The sequence below is a fragment of the Styela clava genome, chromosome 7 (assembly GCF_964204865.1).
Source record: "Styela clava chromosome 7, kaStyClav1.hap1.2, whole genome shotgun sequence".
NCBI lineage: Eukaryota > Metazoa > Chordata > Ascidiacea > Stolidobranchia > Styelidae > Styela > Styela clava.
Genome location: NC_135256.1, coordinates 13,042,237 through 13,067,022, shown reverse-complemented (window position 1 = coordinate 13,067,022; position 24,786 = coordinate 13,042,237). Strand labels below are relative to the sequence as shown.

Here is a 24,786-nt window from a genome sequence, read left to right as displayed (position 1 = left end):
TCCAGACTAATTGGATGTTCAGTCATAATAAAGTCGGGTCGTTTTAAGTGTGACGGCTGTGGCTAGACGTACAATAATGACAAATTCAACGGGAAGTTAAGAATCAATTTCTCCCAGCTTTATCGGCGGCGAAAATTGGGAGTAAACATGCGCCAGTGAAATTCGTAATGGTATTGGCGAGTTTTTGATAATCATTAATCATTGCAGTAATGTTGAGGATATAGAGACGAGCGAAATCACAAAACTTTTGAAAATATTTTACATGTATTCCGAAAACAGATTTGCAAACGTCACTCAGGGAACATGTTTCGGAGCTGCACATAATTAGAGAAAATAAGATATATTGTAATCTATTACCAATATTGAATATATTATTATCATATTGGGTCATATGTAACAAGTAATAGACAATAGTTGCAATGTTTTCGAATAATTAAATACAGAAAAGTCAAGTTGGACTAATGATTTGACCTGTTCTCAATTTTTACAGCATTTAGAAATTGAACAAATGCGTTTTTGGGTATATTATAAAACTTCAATTGTTTAAAATGATAATTTAAATCTAAGAATTCAAAATAGTGAATATAGTAACTAATTTCTAATAGATTAGAATACGTGATACGTTTTGGCCATCGCTGCGCTAACCCTACAGAATATGTTATGAATTCAACATTTATGGATATGAACCAATTGCGTCAGGGGCGATATACAATGCGCGAAAGATTTAAAGCAAGCGGACAGGACTATCAAAACGTGTTAAAATTCACGTATAAGCCACAAATCACGTATCACAATCTAACAAACGGCATTGTCACATGCAAATAGGCGAAAAGCGGAATCCACAAACCACGTTATCTAGTAAAATACTGCATAGCATATTCTAGCAAAATCAATTCTTAGAAGTAACATTAGTAATACTAAACAAACAAGGACAAACTATTGAACTGTTCCTCTAGGCGTGAAGGATACGACCTCAGTTGGCGAAATTTACGTGGGGTCTTCGCTTTTAGGCACTAGGATTCGTTTCATCAAATAAGGAAATTCCTTAATTTATTTGTATCCCGAGCATGGTCCTATATAAATTTTTATGGCAAACAGTGATGCATTGATGACCAGCTTCAAACGCGGCTAAATTTAATTTAAAACGTTACAATTTGACCGGGTGACCAGTATCGCAGTGCAGTAAAGGTTAGGTTAACCTTTGACTCACAATATGGCGTATGGGAATGGAAATATACGTTGTTATAAATAGAGAATGGATGAACATATTGTGTACAGGGGTGAATCGAATTTACAAGATTAACCCTTTGACGGAACTACAGGATACTCCTGTTTTTTTTTAATATATAAAACGATGATTGGTGATACGGAATCATGAAAATGATGACTTCTCATATAAATGATACAATTCTTAAAAATTATATAAAAAAAGAGATACTGCGTCATAACAATGACGTAAAACATGTATAATGATACAAAAAAGTTAATTGAATCGAAAGAGCATAAAATGTAACATGAATAAAAAAACAACAGAAGGCTGTAAACCTTTGACCAATAACAAGACGATTTGTTTACATTTCTCGAATGAAAACAGAATTTCATTAGTTTTTTTTAGCCGTTACGCAAATAGAAAATGGTTGCCAACCACCTTCTAGGAATTGACAATTATGAAGCTATTGTCGACAACCACCAAACAAACATAAGTCAAAATATGTTTGAAGGGCAGGCTGCAAGTATGATCATCCTATGAAGTAAAAACAATATTCCACCAACCAAGAACATAAATTCAACTATGACTGATTCTGTTTATAAGAGCGACAGGCACAAAAGTGATTGCTCAGTTAGGTGTAGGAATGGATGATTGGTCATATGCCCCAAATCGTCGTTTAAGCGCCTATTTACGAAAGGGCATATTGGGCCATATTTGACATAAGGTAACCGTTACATTGACTTATTTTTAAACTTCAATAGAAGTAGGAATTATCTGAAATGCATACAATGTATACTTAGTTGGAAATCTCTGGTGATTAAGTGGCGGCTCTATATAAATTGCCCAGAGCTTTTAGAAACAGGATTACTAACAAATCCTTCTCTACTAAATCGCGCCGTCATGTTTTCATGGCCGAGGTAATCAGCCAAGTGTAAACCACAAAATAGGGTCGCATGGGGTTAAATTTCGTCAAAACAAGCTTCGTCTGGAGCCATAATATAACTATGTCAAAGGCAAAACATGACACGCTAAGATGGGATTGTGTTACGCTATGGTGAATAAACGCGAGATAGAAGGATATCCTGTTTAGCGTCCTTGTGGATTCTAAGTAACTATCGACATTCCCAACAAATTTCGTTATCAGGAAATTAGAATTGATATTTAAAATACAGTGTTTCAGGAATTTAAACCGATACTACTGTTTATCAATTTCATTCCGATACTGGTGCACCACAACAAAATGGCTTCTAAAGTTATGCTTTGTAAACTGCCCAGGAATATTGTAACGTTGCTACACACTCCTTTTAATTCAAATGGGCAGTCATATAAGACTTTAAGGGGTGTGTTATTCCACAACTAATATTATTGGATAGTAAAAAGGGAATCGCGGATCACGTGACGATAGGGAATGTTGAAGCTGAATATATCGATATTGACAAAGTCATTGTTATGCCAAGTGTTCGTGAGTGAGCGCTTAATTTTCTATTCGTCAATTGTCATTCCTATCAAAAGGGATTAGTGTCTTCGAGCAACAGAGTGATGTAGTTCATAGACTGACGACGTTCGGTCTTTGAAGGATCTTAACCTTACATCGGTCAAGGACCGTTGAAAGGCCATTACCAACGTACTAGTTGAGAAAATAAGTGAAAACAAAACATACCAAGGGTAACATTGCCCAAACAAAATTAGTTTTTAAAAGTTGAAATAATCTACAGTACTGTTTTCATCACAAAGTATTGGGATATAAAAATTGAGTTTCGATAACACGCTTAACAAAACTAAATTCCTGAATATATTTATTACTGTATTACCACACTCGTTTAGGTTTATTCAATTTGGAAAAGTACCCAAATGCGCGCTTTCTTTTCGATGTCGACCAGGGTCGCTTTTTGTTTTGTTTTTATTTTCTTCTGCTTTTGAACAATTCGATGGCGTGACAAGAAAGCTTGCCAAGTTTTTTTTTTCAGGAAAAATCGTCACGATACTACATTGGTATAGTTCCAAGATGTAATATAAAAAAGCTAGACATTTCTTGGAAGCGCTTGAATTCGTTGTTTTGTTTGATAAGACATTTGGGAACAGAGCTGCACCACAACCGGAAATAGCATGATTATTAAAAATGCAAATCATAGAGTATATCCGTTAAATATTATATACACTTCGACTGAATAAACCCATTATCTTGATGTCAGAATGCAGACAAAATTTACTGTCAGTTTTCAAAGTGTAAACAACTATATTTGTCACTGATACAACCGAAAACTGCGTGGCATTGAAAAGGTCAATTACACACAAATTTTGAGACATTGATCGAACGAACCCGGCTGTAGGCGAAAGATCATGTCCTGTAGTAAAAGGTTCCGCGGCCACGATGTTCAAATAGAAGTGGATAGGACGCGCATTGACAACTTTATGTAAACTAACGCACACCCAACACGATATATAAACGATATTTTTGGTAGCATATCCTGTCTCTGCACCTTCAAGCGCGACTCACAGAAAAGACTAATTGATTAGACTGTTATTGCTATGTAGAATACACCAGAAGACGATCAAACCTTGTGGTCTCCTGCTCTTCTATAAAAATAATTAAAATTTTGCTTCTGAATCGTTTCAATCAGTTATTTTATGCGCCACATTTAGTAGTAAAAAACAACGACAAACTAAAGCAAAAGAATAAATGCACCGAAGTCGAAGAATTTAACATATCTCAATCAATTAACATTAAATTAATGTAGTCGTGGCCAAGGGCACTCCGTGTTCCCCTTGGGGGCCGAGGGCAACCCTACATAAGAGAAAGTGCCTGATAGATCGAAGATATGTGTACGAATGCTTGACTATTCAAAATTTTGTTTAGCTTATCGCAATTTTGTATCAGATTCGTGCATTGCGACACTTTAGCAACAAACTAAAGAGCGCATATATGGGAATTATCATCGCTACAAAATTACATCACAAGCTTGTGTTCCACATATATTTCTAAAATCCCTTGACCGCAATCAGGAAGCTGTATTCATACTGGTACGCTGTCAAACGTGTTATCTTAACCGCAGGTGAAGGGAAGTAAAGGTATTGATAGAAAATAACGGTTAAAATAACATGCCGTAACACGGGTGGTGACTTTGCGGTATGGAATAATATTTTCGGTCATGTTCATTTTGTTTAAATTGACGAAAACGTGCGAGGGCGAATATTTGCTGTCCTATTCTTCGCAAAAAAGCCAAAGCATGTCAAATTTAGAGGATACTACGATTCCACCATTACATTCTACTACGGGAATGGCTGAAAGTACTTAAGTTTCCCAGGTCCTTATTTTGACAAGGCCTATAATCACGTTAAAGTAATTTCACGATGTGGGATTATGCGATACGCATAACTATTTGCATGTAGGCTACATTTAAAAACTCAACCAATCAAATCAGGGACTTTCCCAATACAGCGATACCGACTTATACGTAAACACCTAAAAATATCGAATGTACCTAATTTTTTATGCGAAATGAAACAAGCTACAAACGCACGTAAAGTTAGTTATTTTTACAAAAGTACTAATGACAGGTAATTTAAATTAATAACCATAAAACGTGTTATGACAGATATCTTTAAGGCACAAAACCAAATTTAGACATTTAATGAAATTTGATCAAAGACATACAGGATAAATTTGTCAATGCATGAGGTCTGGCCAGAAAAAGATTGATGAAAACGTATTCAAAATGCGCATCGTTCCATCAATAATAATAATGGACAAAATCATCGAAAGATCATAGTAATTTATTACATTTTTCAAGTTAACGAGAGTGACGCATCAAACAAACCGAAACAAGCAGATTTGATTAATTTAGTGAGATCTTGGAACTAAGCACTAGCGGGAGTGAGGAAGGTGCGTGTCCTTCTTCCTGCTTTCATAGTGATAAAAAAAAAACGAGCAAAAATCTGTGCTGTCAAAGTGCTGCCAAACTTCATATTTTAAATTTAATTTAATTGTTGATGCACTATGACGTTAATAACATTTAGGAACAATAAAATCGCCTATTTATATACAACACATGAGAATTATAGTATGTCGAAATTACCACGAAAATGTAGTTTTTTTTCTCATATGTAAAACAAACGAAAGTAATAAAGAGTACAAATGAACATTACTCTTATGATAGCAAAAATGACTCCGCTTTTTTCAGTACAAATGTCAGAATACGACATTTGCCTAGAAAAACACTTAGAGTTATTTCTACGAACGAAAGTTGGCAGCCGTAGTATGCATTTGAAATATATTGGTTTATAATTGACTGTGACGTGTTTAATCTTGCAATTGTGACGTCGACGAAGTATTTACATTTAGGTGGGAAAGGTGAGTGAGATAATCCATCACCTCGTGATATGTCTTCAATAAAATTAATTTATTCACCAATAACTGTCCTGTGACAATATATGACCGTATGAACATGGTTGCGATTTGATGACGCAAACCGTACATTTTTTATGAAGCTACGGCTGCAAAATGGAGAACTGCATGTGAGCGTATAACACGCAATGTATTCAAATAAGATTTGTAGAATGTCGCGTCTCGGTCACATCTTTCGATGTACTGCGTATTTAATGATATCCATTCGCCATCGGCACCATGGTGTATGGTGGGTGAATAATATACAATGAGAATAAGATCAAAATTTTGTAATATACGGCACATTAAAACACGCTTTTGAAAGGCCTGATATCGACTTACTTGAAAATTTTGCTTTAGGTTTACTTCCGGTATATTTTCTCCAAGGGCTATATTTGTGTGATAAAAATTATAATTCTTATAAGTTCGTAACTGCATAGATGAACAGTATTTTCAACACCAAACGTATGTTTTGCGTTGTTTGCCAGCGAAGCTTTTTTTATGATAAGACCGACTCAAATATGATTCGCATCGCTTTCCAATGATGAAATCATTTGGTCAGTCGACAAAAGTTTTTTTTGCAAAACGGCCATTTGTCACGAATGCACTTTCAACGTGAAAGTTGAAATCACCCTTTGAACCTAAGTAGGTCACATTGAAATACCAATTGCTTATCGAGCTGACGTAAAGGCTTCTAAATACTAGACCCGATGGTATACGATTACAATGCCAACAACTTCCTCGATACTTCCATCAAACGCAAAAATTTCCGGAGCCCCTTCACTGTGAGAAACACGTTTTGTTGGACGGAATTCACAACAAACTTGGCGAATAATTGGATTAAATTAGAAACGCTTGGATTAAAATTTTGAACTTCCTTTTGGTGCACTTGGCCTATATCCAGCGTTGTATTTCACGGAACATGCCAAACTGATTATTTACATGCAAAACGCGATTTTGGATTGACGATTCAACAAGTTTGGCCCGTATGCAAGAGACACCATATTCTTGGCCTTTCTTTATTATATTCGGAGATCATTAAAGTCTTCTATCAAACGGACGAGAATAACTTATGAAACTAATACATTATTATAAATACTATATTTAGGAGGATGTCAGCAAATCCATTCGGTACAGTTATGCACTGTTGGAAAACCAGTTTTGCTGCAAAGGTAAATTGACCAAATCCCAGAGCATTCAATACAGACTCAACTAGTAATTTGGGCGGTGTTTTTGTGTTTCAAAATAAACTTTCCATAGCGAGGAGTCAGAATCGGCGTTTTTCTTTTTTCCCGAATAACTACAAACTGAGGTTTAAAGTAAAATACCAACAAAAATGCGGGGTAACTAATTTTGTGGGTCAGGAAAACGCACTTCAGCTCATTTTCGTTGCCATAAATCAGTAACCTGGTCTGTCGTTTGCGTCCTAACTCGTTACCAATGACGTGACCTCTGACATGCGGTTAAGAATACAATAGTATGGGTCATGGACCACTCGATAACAGCAGACTAAGGGCGGGAGGGTTAATGCAACCCGTGGTCAGTACCAGGCACGACAGCAAACGAGTTTAAGCAAATAGTCGGGGCTCGTCGCTGCAGTGTAATAAAATATCTGGACATTCAAGATATTGTGGGTTCTGGATAAGCCGTGTATCGTTAATAAGATCGGTGAAATTGCGGCGTTTTAGTCGAATTACAGTGAATGACGATTGACGAGATGATGGGCCACTTGTAGACTGAGCTTTCGAAATATTTTCGCTCACTACAGCTTTTTTCAATACACATGCCAGTCTGCTGTTTTAGTGTTATTACGATAGAAAACGTTTCAATAATGAAAATTCAAAATTAAAATGGAGACTCCGCGGATCTCTAATTAGGCATCGATTGCGAAGGTGTGGCATCAAATGGCCGAAGTTGTAATTGAATTTGAATTAAAAAAATTATTTTAAAAGTTAGTCTAACGATTTCTGATTTCAATATTAATAAGCACTATAGCTGTCAAACGGTCACTTGTCATGAAAAGAATTACATCCACTGTTAATTCTAATTAGATCATCGGGGTATATTAAAAAGGGTGACGTATATTGAGATAATCAAAACAACAAGACTGGAATATTTCGATCCAATCATTGCCGAGTTGTCAACTATTATTCAAGATTTTCTTGTTATTTCCTTATTAAGTTGTCTTCAAAAGTAAGTTCAGGCACGTTTTGTATTGCCATTTCATTTCTAAAGAAAGTCCACCATGTCTGAACACGGATTCTGCGTTAATATATTGTTTGGGTGGCAGTTTGTGCCAACAAAAAAGTTGAAAAGAACGAAATATGATGTAAGCGGAGGTTACTGCGTCCAGTCTGTGGCACTTCAACACAAACTTGCAAAACATTTGCTGCAATCGCAAACTAAATTCCCATTGGCGTACATATTTCCGGCAACTTGCAACTGAACACAGAGACTAAGGGACGAATGCTGAACAAGAGGGTTCTTATTTCTCTGGTCACTAAATGATGGCGGACGAAAAATGAAGTAAAATCAAATGAGGCCATAGAAATAAGTTAAAAAAACTACCATGAAATTATCAAATTGCACCCAGAGCGTATTGACAGAGGAGACATTCACAGCTAATTTAATTTGAAAACTGATTTTGTAATTTTGGAAAACAAAGTATATGGTAGACGAAGGGGAACAATTATAACTTAATTGTAATTTAATTCGTATAAATCTCAATAAAAAGTGTATTCAAAAAACTTGCAAGAAATGTAAAGCTATGGATTTCGGAGCATCTTGTATTATTTATTTTTAACCCTCTACAAATCGGTTCCTAAGGGCGGAACGAAGTTACCTATGAGGGAACATGGCTCATTAACATTGAGTTCTCTCGATAAGATAAGGAGTGTAGGTAGGTTCAACTAGAACCAGGTGTGTCGGCGAGATGTTGTGATATCGCTGCTTAGTCTATTTATCACAGTAATTACCCCACTCCGGAATAACATTCAGGGAACACTAAAATGGAAGATATTTGTGTATTATGGAAATTTTAAGGACGATTTATTATTCGCTTACGGGCAGATGTTCACCAATGTTTGATTTTAATAATACGTGACAGAGTGGGAATTTTCACCACCACTATCCATGCAGGTGATGAAATTTCATATGCGATATACTACGGAAAATAACAATAAATGTAACGAATGAAGCATGTTTTGATTTCGCGTGACATGATGGATGCACAGATCAATAATGCACGGACAATCTCCGGGGAACTCTCGTGCAAAAGTATATCAAAAGTAATGACCCGGTCAGTGTGGTTCTACACAGCATACGCAGATTGTAGATGTTTAACGTCCATACACACGGTCCATTAGGAAAGTATTCATTAACATTCCGACTAACCATATTAGTATTCACGATAATAGGTGGCTATTCAGTCTTTGATGATGATTTTTGAAAAATTTGGTATTTCATTACTCTATAATATATATATGGAAGCCTTGTAAAGCCATGTGAAAAAATAAAACTCGTGATATTAACAACAACTCGATGCTATAATAATTTCAATTTCAAAAATACAATTTATAGTCCACTCGGTCGAACTGGATTAACTATCACTTTATCTTTCTTCAGTTGCAAAAACGTATGTGTCATATAAATGCACGGATAGAATATTTTAACGCGAAAAAGGAGCTGCGAAAAAACCGACAAAATCGGATAATCGCATATAACACATTGGATAAATTCATCCCGTGCCTTCATTTGGGTATTTTAGAGTGACACGTGGTCGACTGAGAATGTTTATTTCCGTGCAAAGACTCCATAGTGAAGGTCTGAGTCATTGGCACGTGGACTAGACCGTTAAATAACGTCTGCGCGCCAGAATTACCATTCAAATTAAAACAAAGCGACGGAATTTCATGTTACGAAATATGTATAAATTTCAAAAGTAAATAGACAATGAATCATCATTGGTATTCAAATATGTCCAAATTAGTTGAGAGTATCAGCAGGCATGGTCCCTCAGAGCGGGTTCTCATGCACGGAACTTGCAAATTTTTCTTGATAACTGTCGTTTCAACCACAGTATGCCGAAAGTTCTAGCTCTTATAATGTATTCTTCGAAAGCAAAGTATAGAATGACTAAATATCACTGTTTGTACAAGCTGTCAAATCTAAGTATTTCTTCATATCCCATCCAGACAAATGGAACGACCAAATAGAGATCTATTGGTACAGTGATACGAGGTAATAAATCCGGAGCGTGACCTACACAGAAACGTAAAATCAGCGCATCCAATTCTGTGGCATATTTTCTCCATAAATAACTGCGGACTTGAAAAGAACGTACCGGTACTAAAATACAACATATCTAATTTCAAATAACGATATTGAACTTTTCATTACACAATTTTCTTTATTGGATGAAAGTAATAGGAGTTGAAGGTCGACTGAGTTTTTGGCTTCTAAGATTGGCAGCAAAGTAGTCCATCTTTAAAACGCGGCCAATTTTTAACGACTTAAAAGAAGTTCTTGGTCAGTCTGCCGGCCAAATGGCATAAATTATTCACAATTTTTACGTTTCGGCGACCGATTCAATAAAAAATTTTTGTTCCAATTATCTATTCTCTTTTGGCCCGTTCTTCGGTTCATTGGCAACGCAAACATTTTAAAATTTGCTTAAAATTGTTTGGAAAAGGCAGATTCTTTTATGGTTGGTGAAGAGTTCAAATAGGATATGAAAAATACATTTCACAATACCAATGGCATTCGCGTGAATGTGGTAGATAGAAAGAACGGAACTGTAGTATGCGAACCAAGATGGCGGACACCGGAACGTATGTGTACCAGGTTGGGGTTAGGCAATAATTTTATTCCAATTTTCCTTATTTTAGTTCTATTACGAGTTCGGGGACTAGCCAAGTGACTCCCGTAGTATTTGTACCTGGAATTATGGCCTAACCGTAACCTGGTACACATACTACGTTCAAGTGTCCGCCATCTTGGTTCACATACTATGGGAGTACCGAAAGAATAGCAAACCCCTATACTATCCCTTCTGCGAAGGAATAAGTTATTGGACAGTATTTTATTATTCGACTCGTTGTAGTACGTTAATCTTAACTAATAAAAACATGCCAATTAACTTCGCCGGATGTCTAGTAACGTTACACTCGGGTTTCGGGCCATAACAACGTTTTAATAAAGAGACGAATCGTTCAACGGAAAATGTTTACGTGTACACATAATTGTCTCCACTCGACGAGCAGACATTGTAATAATCGCTGGTATGTTACAATTAAATAGTCTGGAGAGATAGAATAAACAAAACGTTGATGTCCTGAAAGTCCTCCAAACATTATTATCATAGTTCTCAATGACACGATTGTCATGTACATACAGGAATTCCTTAGTAAGGCAAATTTAGCATTATTCCTATTTGACTAATTGAATTCGTTTATAACTATCGCTTCGGGGTATTTTCTGCTAGAAATCACGGACATCGAGACGCATTGGTCATATAAGTTCAAATCACGGCCAATGTCAGACATTTCTCGGAACTTATAAGAGGGTTTGAATAAAGGCAACGGCAATAAGTATGCCCTAACGTCGAGACGATTCGTGACCACGGCCTGAGGGAACGTTTCTTAAGATTTGAGTGCGCTCAAATAAGGCGAAACGTGACACTCGCTCGCGTCGACGACCATTAGCAGCCAAATTTTGATCAAATTGCAGTCGTTGTCTGAGCTCTCAATGATGTCATTGGTACAAGTCTAATTTTTTGACATGACTGAACCACAATCGGTTTTAAGAATACCTCACAAAAAAAAATTCGATCATGATAGATTTTTCACAACGAATTATAAATCATTAAAATATGGTTTAATAATAAATCAAAAACAAAAGCAATCTTAGAATAAAATCTACTATTTTCAACAACACATTAGCAATTCGCAAAAGACAGAATAGGAGAAAACGCGTTGGACGCCTGTTTATTGATATTTATAGGGTTGGAAACTACGCAAAATCGTTAACCAAAAACATTTTGCTCTATTTTTGAAACAAATCTACCTAATATACAGCAAGCCAGTTATAAAATATCACATACGCATTTGACATAAAAATATACCTTTTGAAATGAATGTATCATCATTTTTTTTAAATAAATTAAAATAATAATTCACAAGCAACAATAGCACGATTATTGTTGAAAGTGAGATGTCTGGAGAAAGATTAGGACTGCGACTTCCAAGATTATTTTTCTAAAATTGTTTCGGATTTTTGTTCGATTCGTCGATGTTATCGATAAAGCCATTCAAGGTCGGAATCCAATAATTGTGGTTAGCTATCGTTCAAATCATCGGAAGAATTAAAGTGCATTCAAGTTTTTTTAGGTAGAAACATACCAATACCATGCATGTCCGACGATAAGGTGAGATCGAGATACGGCCCATGTCAATGTAGCACCGAAATGTTTGTGTTTACAGCCACGTCACGGGTGGAAACATAATCTCAAACGGATCTAGCCGGGGGTCAAACTGACCCATCTTTTGAATGGGTAACCTAACACTACCCTGGTATTTACTCAAGGGTCATGGTCACGGGAACAACGTGACCTCGGTGACCTGTTAAGCCCCGGGAGCACCTAAGACCGCTTTTAGACGCTGGACATCACGTTTTCATAACAATGGTTGGTCAAAACAAGACGATAAGCAAAGCTGAAAGTTCTTTGAAAATTAAATACGAATCATCTGCATTAGGGGTATGATTGTGAGGCGGGGCTTTAAAAACGACGCTGTTGGTTTGTTTCTACGTTAATTATAGTTGGAGTTGATACACGGTGCCAAAAGAATATCGTTGTTCAATCCATTTCGAAGTCGTCATCAGAATGATGATTTAAAGAAACTTGAACCGATACGCATACTACTTCAATTAGATGGAAATGGAACTGCAAAATGATGTAATACGAAAACTTTCAGTTTCGTTGTTGCAAGAACCATATATCTTTCTATATGTATTGATTCCCATCAGTAAATCGATAGAATATGACTGAATAGGTCAAGTAACACAAATCTCGACAGCAGACAATTAGAAAAATCGAAGGGAAAATTCTAAGTCGGGACATGGGTTTTAAAAATCATTCAGCGAAACGTCCCCAGCAAACCTTGCGGCGTTCAAAAACTGCAAAAGTGACATCCGCTTTTGGCATATTGCAAACCGGAGTTGTAGATATGACATATACCACAAGACTCTAAGCACACCCCAGGCAATACGCAGAAAAGTCGTGTCGATGTGGTCACATAGACTATCTCAAGATCGCAAATTATGTGGTTAAATTACCAATTCCGTACTATTTTTACGGAGATATAAAAACTTATAATAAAACATAAAAACTGAATGCCAATAAAAACTGAATCTTTAAATCTGAAACTTTCAAGTAGATAAATGGGGCAAAAATGTATATTGAGAAGGTAAAAATATTAATCGGTCACTGAACACATTGTCACACATCAGAAAACCAAAGCCATTAATTAAATGCAGACATTGCTATGGTGAAATGTGAATTTGGTAAAGTAGGCATTGTCAGGCAAAATACGCTCTGTTGGCGAGTGAGTCATATTCAACTGCATCAAATGTACAAACGAGACGAGGAATAAGGCAATATCTGCCAATATATGACTAATCTTGCATAACTAACGATGCCTCGGATTGGGTTTTGCGCAAATGTAGAAGGTACTTTGTGGCTGAACACAAAATATGTTTTCACGGCGAAACTAAATGTCGCAAAATAGTGCATAGCGGGAATATTGAACCATGACGTCATTGTCTGATCGTTTCAGGATGGATCATTTTCTCAAACAAGATTCAATTAACCCCCATTAAACTCTAAGACCGATTCTGATGTAATGCAAATCACACGACATTGCGTAAACCGGGTTCGATTTATGATGACAAACAGCATGTCGTTTGGTTTATCGTTCAAACCTTTCAGCTATCTGACGTGACTTGTAAGAAAATGCGAGTCAGATAAGAAGTACATTTACCGCTCATGATTGGTCGGGTGTCACATGAGATGACTAAAAATTTTGACGATTTTTATGACGTCAATATTTCACTGGTCACGCATGACTGACAAAACGGAAAATTTTCTGATGCATTTAGATGACCGGAAAAGAAAGTTTTATTTCTGTAACGAATGTAGTCGATCCACCCACCATACATCTTTGCTTGAATTTCATTTCAATGATAAGTCTTGAATGCATACATTTAAATTACCTGAGATTTTTATCAGACTTCAATTTACCAACAACGGGCTGCGATTGCTAATTTCAATATACCAAATATTTTAAAGAACAAGATGAACAATTGTATTTCAAACTTGGCTAACAAAACAAAAAGATACGTCAAAATTTGTTCGTATGTAATTGTGACTAGTCCACAATCGCTATTTCAGACTTAAAATATTAGTTTAAGACGTTGTGAGGATATTAATGTAATATTGTTTAAGCCAAAGATGTGAGTAATTCATGTTGTCAATTTCAAAGACTGTGTGTCGTAAATATGTCCATAAGACGTCTAAATGCCATCGATATGTACAGTGAAATGACGCAAATATTTGCCGTTGTACGTTAATGACGAAATAACTGCGTCGCATTTTCTTGAAAGTGGTTTGAAAGCACGTCCAGTCATCTTGTAAATGATCACTTATTCAAATTTCGGAAAAGAAAAACTGTAGACTAACTGCGATAACGTGAACGCCAATTTAAAAACGATTTGACTGATGGGAAAATAGTCGAGGGTCACGCCTCGTTAAGACAGCCAATTAACCTTTTGAGGTAAGATGCTTGTTGGATTGAGTTCACGCGGCTCTGTGTTTCGAGCTGAGGTTGGAGATTGCTCTAAAACACATCATCAGTTCAAAAACTACCATCAACTATAATTTCGAAAGATGGCCTTCCTGTGAATAGTAACTTTTACGGTGATAGTTTGGAGAAATATGGGTCTCACAATCTACATCGCTTATGCTCATCTCAGCTTGGCCGGGCAGGACTGGAAATACGGTCAATTCATACACGTCATTTCCGGTACCACGCACGCACCGAGAGTGCATATTTGTGCAAACGAAACAAGTTACATCGAAGCAGACTATGCATCACATATACATAATATGCTCTCAGTGAATTTGAAATTACATATCAAAGCAGTCATTTTCATTTCAAATTTCGTAGGTGAATCGGGGAATACCAATGTCATATACTTTACGTAGGGTATCTGTGAGTATGTCTATTGTATAGTCACCAACGATCAGACATCCTTTGATATTGGCAACACCCTTGAAATAATACCCATCAAACGGCAACGACCCAGCAATAGAAAAAGAAAAAAGCACGTTTTATTGGCGTCATTGCCTACAGCACGAGATAAGATTTTTTCAAGATGTATGGACCGAGCGTAGAAACGACCTCGGTTAACAGAGGCTTTCGAGAGTAAAAATACTTGCGTGTCACGTCGATATAGATGGATTACGAAGGTCATTATGGAAGCTTTTCAGTGGATCAGGTATCGGTGTTCCCTCTTCCGACGGATAGGATTCCGGGTTTTTAATCTTGTATAATACGATGGCTTACTAGCAGATACGCCTTCAGATGTTTATGTTGATGCATTGATTGTTTGCAATCGCTACACCTTCCACAAAATCCTGATGGGAACACTGTTAGGTAAATTTTAATTCAATCGGCTTACTTCCGAACTTTGACACGGAGTTTGCTAAACAAAACACTGAGTGTAACTTTCATGAAAAATTAAACATGGCAGAGTAGGATAACGACTAGTCTTTCAAGTTTCGTCTCTTGAATGCAATTGAGTTCAATTGTACACAAATTATTTTGTGACTGAATTTTTTGATAGAAGAATTATCTCACTTCATGTACGCATGGGTAATCGCGATGAAATGTAGCCAAGCCAACTCACAGTACGTGCATGACTGAATTGGCATATTCTCAAAGAAGGTCGCGGCGAGACGAACACGGGTTGTTTGTATGAATGCATTATTTATTGCCTACAGACTCGGTCTTAACAAGATAGTTTTGCGACAATAGCACATAGCACTAGAAAAAAGTGAGACGTAATGTGATTTGTACTGTGATTAAGATTACATTCATACGCTTTTCAGCGAACCTAAAAAATCTGACAAGGTCTGGAAAAATGGGGATCCGCATTAATGACATAGTATCAATATTTTTTGGCTGGCGCTCAAATTACAATTGAATGTTGCAGAAGATGGTTTTCGTTTGCAAACTGTAATCAACATAGATTTTTTCTCACTCATGCCTCCATGATAAAACCAGGCAAACAAAACAACCTGAAAAGGATTGACGAATACCTCAATAGCCTATTTATAAGAATGCTTCTTCCCATTTCACGATATAACTCATTTCAATCGGGGATAGTGAAAAGATCCATTTTCTTGAAAATTTAAGCAAAATTCCATTTAAAAGCATATAGATACGACGGGTTTTCATTCAAACGGAAATTTCGTCGTCCGCTGGCTAATGTTGTTATCTTAACGATTGTACGGACAAAATCGATATCGTCCAGTCAATTAAGTGACCAGAGGCCTTGTCGCGGTCCCAAGTGGCCATGGTTTATTTTTTTTATATATTAACTTGGTTTATCATACACGATAATGCATGGGCGTGAATAAAATGCACCGTCTTGGAGCGACAATTCAGGATTATACCTGGTAGTCAGGACAACATCGCACAATTTAGGTATATTTTATTTTGTAAGGCTTCCCTGGGCAATTACGGTCTAGACAGTTATGGAGGGAATTTAGCCGGAACCGGCACACTCGCAGGGTGTGTTTTACTTAAGCTGATTGGCGGTGTTTTAAAATTTAAAATTCGGTACAGCTGTCAACAACCAAATTTCACGTTACGACACGAAATATTTGGACAGCACACTCAAATTTTAGGCCACAAGTCCCATAATTACTGCCACAAAATCTATATTTAGAGAGGGAGAACTAATATCCCAACATCATATTTAGTAAAACCAACATCAACTTGGAAAACCTATATCCAGATCTTTGGATATCCCAGGTGGGATAAAGTCATACCAATATGTTGTATAAGTTTGTTTCAATATTTTGTACGCAATAAGGTATGCTGAAAGATTTTCCTATGCTATAAGTTTTGGTACTGATACTGATATTGACAAAACAAAATCGATATAAAATAGAAATTGTAATTCATGTATTCTGTATTTTTCTACTATTATGTCTAACTCCAATGGGAATATAAATAAAACATGGAACAGAGTATAGACTTCTGAAAAACTTTATTATGCGGCAGTATAAAACAATACCGTATCGCCGAAATTGTAACCATGCTTAGTATAATAATATCCCATCGGGTATCGAGCGGGAATTCGAAACTTATCTTTGCGGGGAAATAACTTTGTCGCTAAATCAATAGGTAACAGCGCAGACTAAATTTTCGACGACGACAAATTCACTAATCGATAGTGTATATACATATCAAAGTACTGGAGACGTAGAGGGAGAGGCAACAGTTACTGTAATAATAATTAGTGTAACGTTTTGCGCTCGATATTAAGTCTCGACATCATCCGCTTTCACTGTTATTATTTAGGCTAAGTTGGGTTTGCGAGGGGGAATAGTCGAACTAAACTGACCCAAATGCGTATGCATAATTATGCAACGTCAAGTCTAATGGTTGTTTCCCAAGTTCCCCAAAGACGTTAAGCGGATTTATTCTATCGATCGGAAAGATTTACTACGATTGACGCATAGGAAAAGGGATGATTGGTTATAAGTAGTAAAAAGCAGAAAACTACATTTATGACTGATACGTTAATTCAGGTCAAGAGCGAATTGCTAATCCTATAGAGATGCATTTCCAATGAGTCAATACTCGAGAGAGAAAAATCACTAAGTTTCACTAGGATCCAAACATTTTATTCATGACAATTTGTTTTTGCAATATCAAATAGTTTTGAAATCTCATTAATTCTTGCAGGCATATGTGACAGTTAAATCGTACCATTGGTTTGATTTATGTGTGTTTCCTAGATTAAATTTACAAACTGCCACACAAGAGAACGTGTATAAAATGTTCACAGAAATTTTGCAAACGAATTATGTGCAAACTATTTCTCAAAAATCGCGCTTATTAATGGTGGTTATCATTCCAACGAAAATCTAAATTTCGATTTCAATTTAGCATGTTCAGTATCCATAACAAACAGGCCGAATAGATTTGCACGCGATGAAATAGCAATATCATTCATCAATGCATGATGCGAGTGTAGTCCGCACGCACTGGCCATCTATCTATACGTGACAAATACCATATAATAAATTCACATTTCATAATTCATAATTAATAGCCTGTCCAAGAAAAATATACCGTTTTTGACACGCATGGCAAAAGTCGTGACGGCAACATAAATTATAAAAATGGAATAGCGTAGATTTAGAATTCACAGTAAAATGCGCAATTGGTAGTGCAATGGTAAATACAAGCGAGCAGGAATCACTAAAATCAATAAGTTACTGATAATCGAGATCCTATTGGCTTTGTCTGGAAATTGAGACAATTATTGCCGTAGCGAGATAACTGATGGGAATGAACATAAAAATTCATTCAGATTACTTTTCCGATAAATTTATAATAATATTTTTGAAATCCTAAAAACATCGTTCAAATTAGTGACGGTCATTCGAGTACACCATGTCATTATACCACGAAACACATTTCTCCTTGGCCTACCAATTTAATATTATTAATACACGGCAAATCGTATCTATATATGAGTTAGATATACATCATCAATTTGATGAGAGACTGTATCTAGGGACTGTGCTGCACGTAATAACACGTTGGATCGCGTCACAAAGGCGCGTCGTGAATAGTACAAAAACATACAAGCAGCGACAGCGCAAGCAATACTCGTATTAGGATTTGTAAATGAGAGCAAGCACACGAGACCAACTAGAAGACAAAATTAAAAACGTGTGATATTAACGATATCGTCCGCTTTGGCTAGGCCAAAGTCTCTAAAGTATAAATGTCAATACCAAATAGTTACTGTAAGTACGGTATTCTAGAAATTTTGCATTGTGATAAAATGAATATAATTACCCTAAATAATTTATAAAGGTTTTGCAAGAAAGCATACAGTAATTTTGTAACAGATATTATACCAAAGCCCTATTCATAATATTTTCTAACAACAACACTGTAGAGTGTTTACAATACTAACAATCAATCAGACCAACTGTCTGTTATGCTCATAAGCACGCTTGCAAGGGACCGCAATATGACAGGCGATAATGAAAAGTAAATTTCAACATTCTTTCGTATCATGTTAAGTCAGATTCAAGTTAACGACCTCATCATTTACTTAAGATTATTAACCCTGCACGAGTTCATTTAGTTCATTAGAATGAATATATGTAGATTTGAATATGAACGAAGATTGAACTGCATTAGCTAGTTTAGTCTTAGGCATTGATCCAACAATCTTGAAAACCCTCGGGAGTTATTCATATAAGTTTTATTGAATTTACTGTTATTACAGCAAAATTGAATGGAAAAAAGACTTAGTCAAGTATATTTGAACTTCTCTTCGGTACAAAATACAAGTATTATAAGTGCCTACAAAACTTGAAGACATTGGTGTTAAAAGAATTAAACCAGACAACATAATGAATAAAGTAAATGAAATTAACGTACATATCTTCTCTTGCTTGGTGTTGGAGAACCCCCAGAATATCTTACAGGTGGGTGAGAAGGTACATCATACCGTTGCTCAAATCTTGATTTGACCTGATCAAGAATTTTTTGATATTCTTCACGTTTCGCTCCTTCAAGATCTTTAGGTAGCAGAAGATAATTCCTCCAGCTATCAGGGTCAAAGCCCCAATGGCATGTTCGCTTCTCAAAAGACCTGAGTGTTGATAAAAAATTTTCTTTTTATTATCACCACATAATAGTTTGGACCGTATAAGTAATTCTTACCTAAATTGAGCACCGAGGGTCAAACCATACCAATCCCAATTTGAAATAAAAAATTGATGATGGTATATTAAATTTTCACTGTATTATGAAAACTGAAATTCTATAATTCAGGTCCCATAATATTCTAATTCCCAGAAGGATTGGGATGTTTTTACACTGACCATAACAAATTAAAAGCGGACAGCTTCCAGGAAAGAAATATTTCATTCAACTTAAAAATAGAACTATGATAATGTCAATAACATGATGCGAATGTCACTGACTCAGAATTTGCAATCAGTATGTAAAATCCACATGTTTTATACCTAATGCCCATAACTAATTTGAAAATTTTCATTTACCATACATGCAAGAATGTATAGTTAAATCATAGATGTCATTTGGTACCTGTGAGAATGTGTGATGAAACGTTGAGGGCTATACATACATCCACAACCTTCACATACAATGCAGGGTGCAATAGGTGAATTGTAAAGTTCTGGGTAAATTTTTCCATAACCTCGTCCAAAGCATTCATGATAAACTTCAATACCACTGTCTGGATCAATATGCTGTAAAATAGAAATCAAATAAATGACGATAATATTGATGAACCGAACCAACAAACAGGGACGATGATAATTATTAACAGAAACTTTGAATCCCACATGTGTAATCTTTGGTCAATACTTGGTTGCAAGGGTTTTTACTTGAAATACAAGAATGAAAATTGCTATTACAGTATGTGTATATTTATTAGCTTATTTAGTAAAGATTGATTCGAGACATTCCAGTAGGTATATTTATTAAGACGTAATTTTGTTCAATCAATTACAATGAAGTGTATTACGGAATTGCTGAGAAGGTGCTAAGGTATGTCTATAGCACTGACCTTTGGAAGTCGATCTCTGTGTGATTTCACAGGCTCATGTTGATCTGTTAAAAGTGCCACTAATCTTTCAGCATCTGTCTTTGTTATCAGACCACACTGTGCAGTGTTTATCGGTAATATTCCTAGTACTTTGAGAGTTTCTAACTGTTTAGGCAGGCACCGACTGCAGTAAATGTGAAGATCGGCACATGCTTGGTTTATTTCAGCTATACTGTATTCTCTCAATACTGAAGTCAGTATCTGAAATACAAAATTTAACAGGAGTTCAAAATGATGTGAAATAGGTACAAACTACCAATAAAGACCAACAAATGGATAGGATATATATATGCAAATTTGAGAACTGTCTTCTTATTGTAATTTTTGAAGATACAGTTGAAACATATTAATCAGTGTTCTGTTTTTGGATACGAAACAATTTTCATTCTTTGAATGTTGTTGTGCTACTACAGATCCAAATCATAAAGTTTTTACCTGTGGAAGACAGAGTCTTTTCTCACCGCCCACAATGAAACAGGCAATCTTCTCCCCGGCTAAACACGTTTCCGAACGCTTCGCCGACTTGTCGTTAGGAATGAAATATGGAATTTGTACCATTGGTTGAGGTGGTATTGGTGGCAATTGCTTGTTTTCCTAAAGTTAAGGAACAAAATTATAGGATATCTTGAGGCCATTTCCTGTGTAGGTATAATTATAGGTGCAGACATTAATCTGTCTGGCATATAGGGTAATACAACTAATAAAATAATACAAATGATTTAGGAGTTCCGTTGCACATCAATACAGAACTAGATTAGGTATGTTCAACTCAAGTTTAACTTTAATCATACAGAAGTATATTTGTGAAAGTGTTTAAAAAAAATTGCAATTGTTATCTTCACGCATATAAAAAAATACAACACATGGATAAGTGTCTTTACTGTTTGACAATAAATCATGGCATACTATAATTATTTCAACTTGAATAAGGCGACTACATAGGACACAGTGAATTAAAATTTACTTGATATAAAAATCTCGAAAATTCTTGGTGGCAAGTCAGGCATAATAACAAGCGCGGCTAAATTGCACAAATAGAGATTGTATACAGTCATGCATTGAAAAAACAATGCCTGTAATTTGAATATTTTAAAAAGAGAGTTGAATAAGTCACATGAACTCAACCTCGTGTCAAAAATATTAACACAGAATAGTCAGGAAATTGAAAAACACATTCTACAGATTTTCATTAAAAGCAAGAACCAGATCGCTAGTAATATCATAATAACATTATGTGAAATGGATACACAGCCACAAACATAACTTGATTTGTAGAAAGTTTATGTAATTGCTTTCACTTTTAACAATCAATTAACTTAAATCAGGAATGAATTTCGATTTTATTACATAGAGTACTGAACTATATATTGTTATATTGTATAATTCTCAATTTCAATCAAGTATTCCAAGTCTTGAAAAATGAAGATAAAAATTCAGAACGCTGCAGAAAATACTATCATCCAATAAAGATTCCTCTGTCCAATAAGAATCTTTTGTTTCTGAATCTTCTGTTTTTATGTCAATTCTGGCTATTGTAGATGTATAATCAGTATAGTATAATAATACCATCTGTAAATGATTATGCTGCAAAGATACGCTTGACGCTTCGTTTTTTTTTAGTAGAGTTAGGATTGAAGTAGGCTATATGAACATGAAAATTTCATTTATTCAAAACAGAATATCCAAAATAAAGACACCAACCTTAAACCACATTTGAGCAGCCAATGCTGGAAATCCACTCGGGCCACTAAGGCTATCTATGCTAGATAACTGATAACAGTTCAAGGTAGCTTTCAAGCTTTCTGGAAATGTTGTCGGGTGGAAATGTTCCATGATGGCGCGAGCAAGGGTATGCTCTGATCCGCCAGATATCATAAATAATCCCGGTTTGTAGTTCCAGACAGAAAAGCGTCAGATTTTGTCGAATTGTATCCGCAGAGTTGTTGACATTCCAGTAAACAAATGAGATGTATTAATCGTTCAACTTTTCAAGAAATTAAATAACCCATGTTGATATTATTTTGAATACAGTCTATGTATATTTAACCTGGTACATAAACAACATTTCAGATTACTCTATACGTAAGTTCAAGTGTAACTCGAACCATTTGCCTTTACTATTTTTCCAATTAAATTATTATTGGAATATTTCTAAACTTTATGAATTTGTCTGAATCTAGTTATCAGTTTTGTTGTTAATATACATTAGTTATTACAATGCTTAGCAGCTTTATAAATAATGTATTGTGACTAACATTTTGTAATACCTGAAATATATAACTAGAGTAACAACACTTCAAAATAATGCTACATTACAGCCTTAGTCCAGTGTAGTAAACATGGGTATTTGGTCCAGTAAAAATCATCAAAAATATTAACACCTTTCATTTATTAACACATAGTTTTTGATAGGAAGCAGCGTAATTGGCCCAAAATTGAGAACTCTTTTCAGGAAATTTAAGTATCAGTCAGACAAATGTAATGTGAAATTCAGGATATTATCTTTAATACTCATAAACAGTATTCTTATTTAAATCTAACTATATCTAAGCTAACACAAATCGAGGTTCACGCTCAGATATTGCATAACAATTATAAAGCATGTGTATAATGAATACCCGGTCTGTCGGCCTAGCGATTTCTATCGGCGACATAGGCTGAACACTTTTTGCTGTAAATTTACCATAGAATTTGGTTGATATTAAAACTTAAAATCTAATAATAAACATATTTTAACTGTTTAATATCCGCACATACGAAACCGAACGTAAGCTAAACTTTACAACAAAGCACCGTTGCTAAAAACCTAAGGCCCGGTCGAATACTGAAATTTAGCCGAGCGATGCAGACAACTCAGAACTGAGCGACGACGATCGACCTTTCCCTCGCTCGAGTTTCTCACTTTGTTTCTCTATTATGTCGCGAGGAGAACGCGCGTGTATGTGTGAATACATACGCGCCGTCTAGACGTCTGCTCTTCTCTTTATGGTGCTTTACTCCTGTATTCCCCGACGTCCGTCGACGATGTCGGTAAATCGATTCCTCGATGGACACCGGAGGCGTCACTTAGCATTTCTTAAGAATATTAAAATATTGCGCAAAATAGCGGTTGAAAGTACACATCCGCCTGTTCTATACAGAAAGTCGCCTAATATTGTCCGATCTCGGCCTCTTGAATAATATTGACATAAAACACTGCCGCTCACGATGACCAATAAGAAAGGAATGCGTGAGCCCATCCGCACAGAGAAATCAGTATTCTTTTTATTAAAAACTTCCACTGTTGTAATGCCGACACATTGCGTTATTTGACTATTTCATAATTTAAAATTACGAACAGTTTAGAATACATTATATAATACAGAAGGTAAAGAATGAGGAATCTCAGCCCAACGTATCTCCAATTGGACCCAATTTATATCCACAACATCTTAATCCGTTAAAAGAGTGCACTTACGGTCTTTCGCAAGCAGCCGGAGGTTCGTGAAATTAATCAATAACAGGCGACGGTCAACGTTGCTTAACCTCAATGCCATTTGGCAAAATTAATTTTGTGACACGCTGGATTTGTCGCCGGAAAAATGGATTTAATTTAATCTGGATTAACCTCGGAATCACTGTATTGATATCAAGCTTGGCCAACAACACTACATCTGCTACTACGCCGAGAAACACGCAGCAACTCGTCGTGCTTATTAACTTGAATTATGGGCAATATAAACACATCTTGTACGTCAACATACAGCGTTTAGCGGATGTTATTCCGGACGGAAAACGTCTAGCTTGTCAGTGATCATGTCATGATGTACATGTCCAGTATCTGGAATAGTTTATTGATATATAAAGAAGTAATACAAGCATTCGACATGGTCCGTAATTCTGACTACTAGTGTCACGTAGCTATTTTTCATGCTTGTATAAGTCAAAGCAGATATTTTGGCAGAACTCACAATGGCGTGGGGCTGCGATGCACATGAATATACACAAGACCAAATAGTCAATAATTTTTATCGGGAAAGCGAAAAACGGTTTTTCGCAATAACCTATTCGAAATTGGACACTTAACACCCTCCAAATACACCCAACATTTCATATACCGGTAATTCAACTCGAACGCTTAACATTGTTATTTCCACTTGTAGTTCTTCTCATGGTTACCGTATATGCCGCAACGGTATGGTAAGAAAACTAAGAAAACGAAGCATTACCCCGATTAAAACCAACAAAACACCAAGCCTACACAGTC

At 35.9% G+C, this 24,786-nt stretch overlaps 1 protein-coding gene across 2 annotated transcripts in view; it reads right to left on the bottom strand.

The window, feature by feature from the left end:
• The window catches only part of LOC120327575 (uncharacterized), a 38,590-nt gene extending 15,984 nt beyond the window's left edge, over positions 1–22,606 (bottom strand). For both annotated transcript variants that reach the window (XM_039393901.2, XM_039393902.2), the window contains exons 1-5: positions 22,242–22,606; positions 20,976–21,134; positions 20,502–20,741; positions 20,018–20,181; positions 19,346–19,559 (exon numbers count right to left, since the gene is read on the bottom strand). In XM_039393901.2, coding sequence (XP_039249835.2) covers positions 19,346–19,559; positions 20,018–20,181; positions 20,502–20,741; positions 20,976–21,134; positions 22,242–22,415 — 951 coding nt within the window. In that variant the 5' untranslated portion in view covers positions 22,416–22,606. The remainder of the gene's footprint in view (positions 1–19,345; positions 19,560–20,017; positions 20,182–20,501; positions 20,742–20,975; positions 21,135–22,241) is intronic.
• Positions 22,607–24,786: the final 2,180 nt, after the last annotated feature.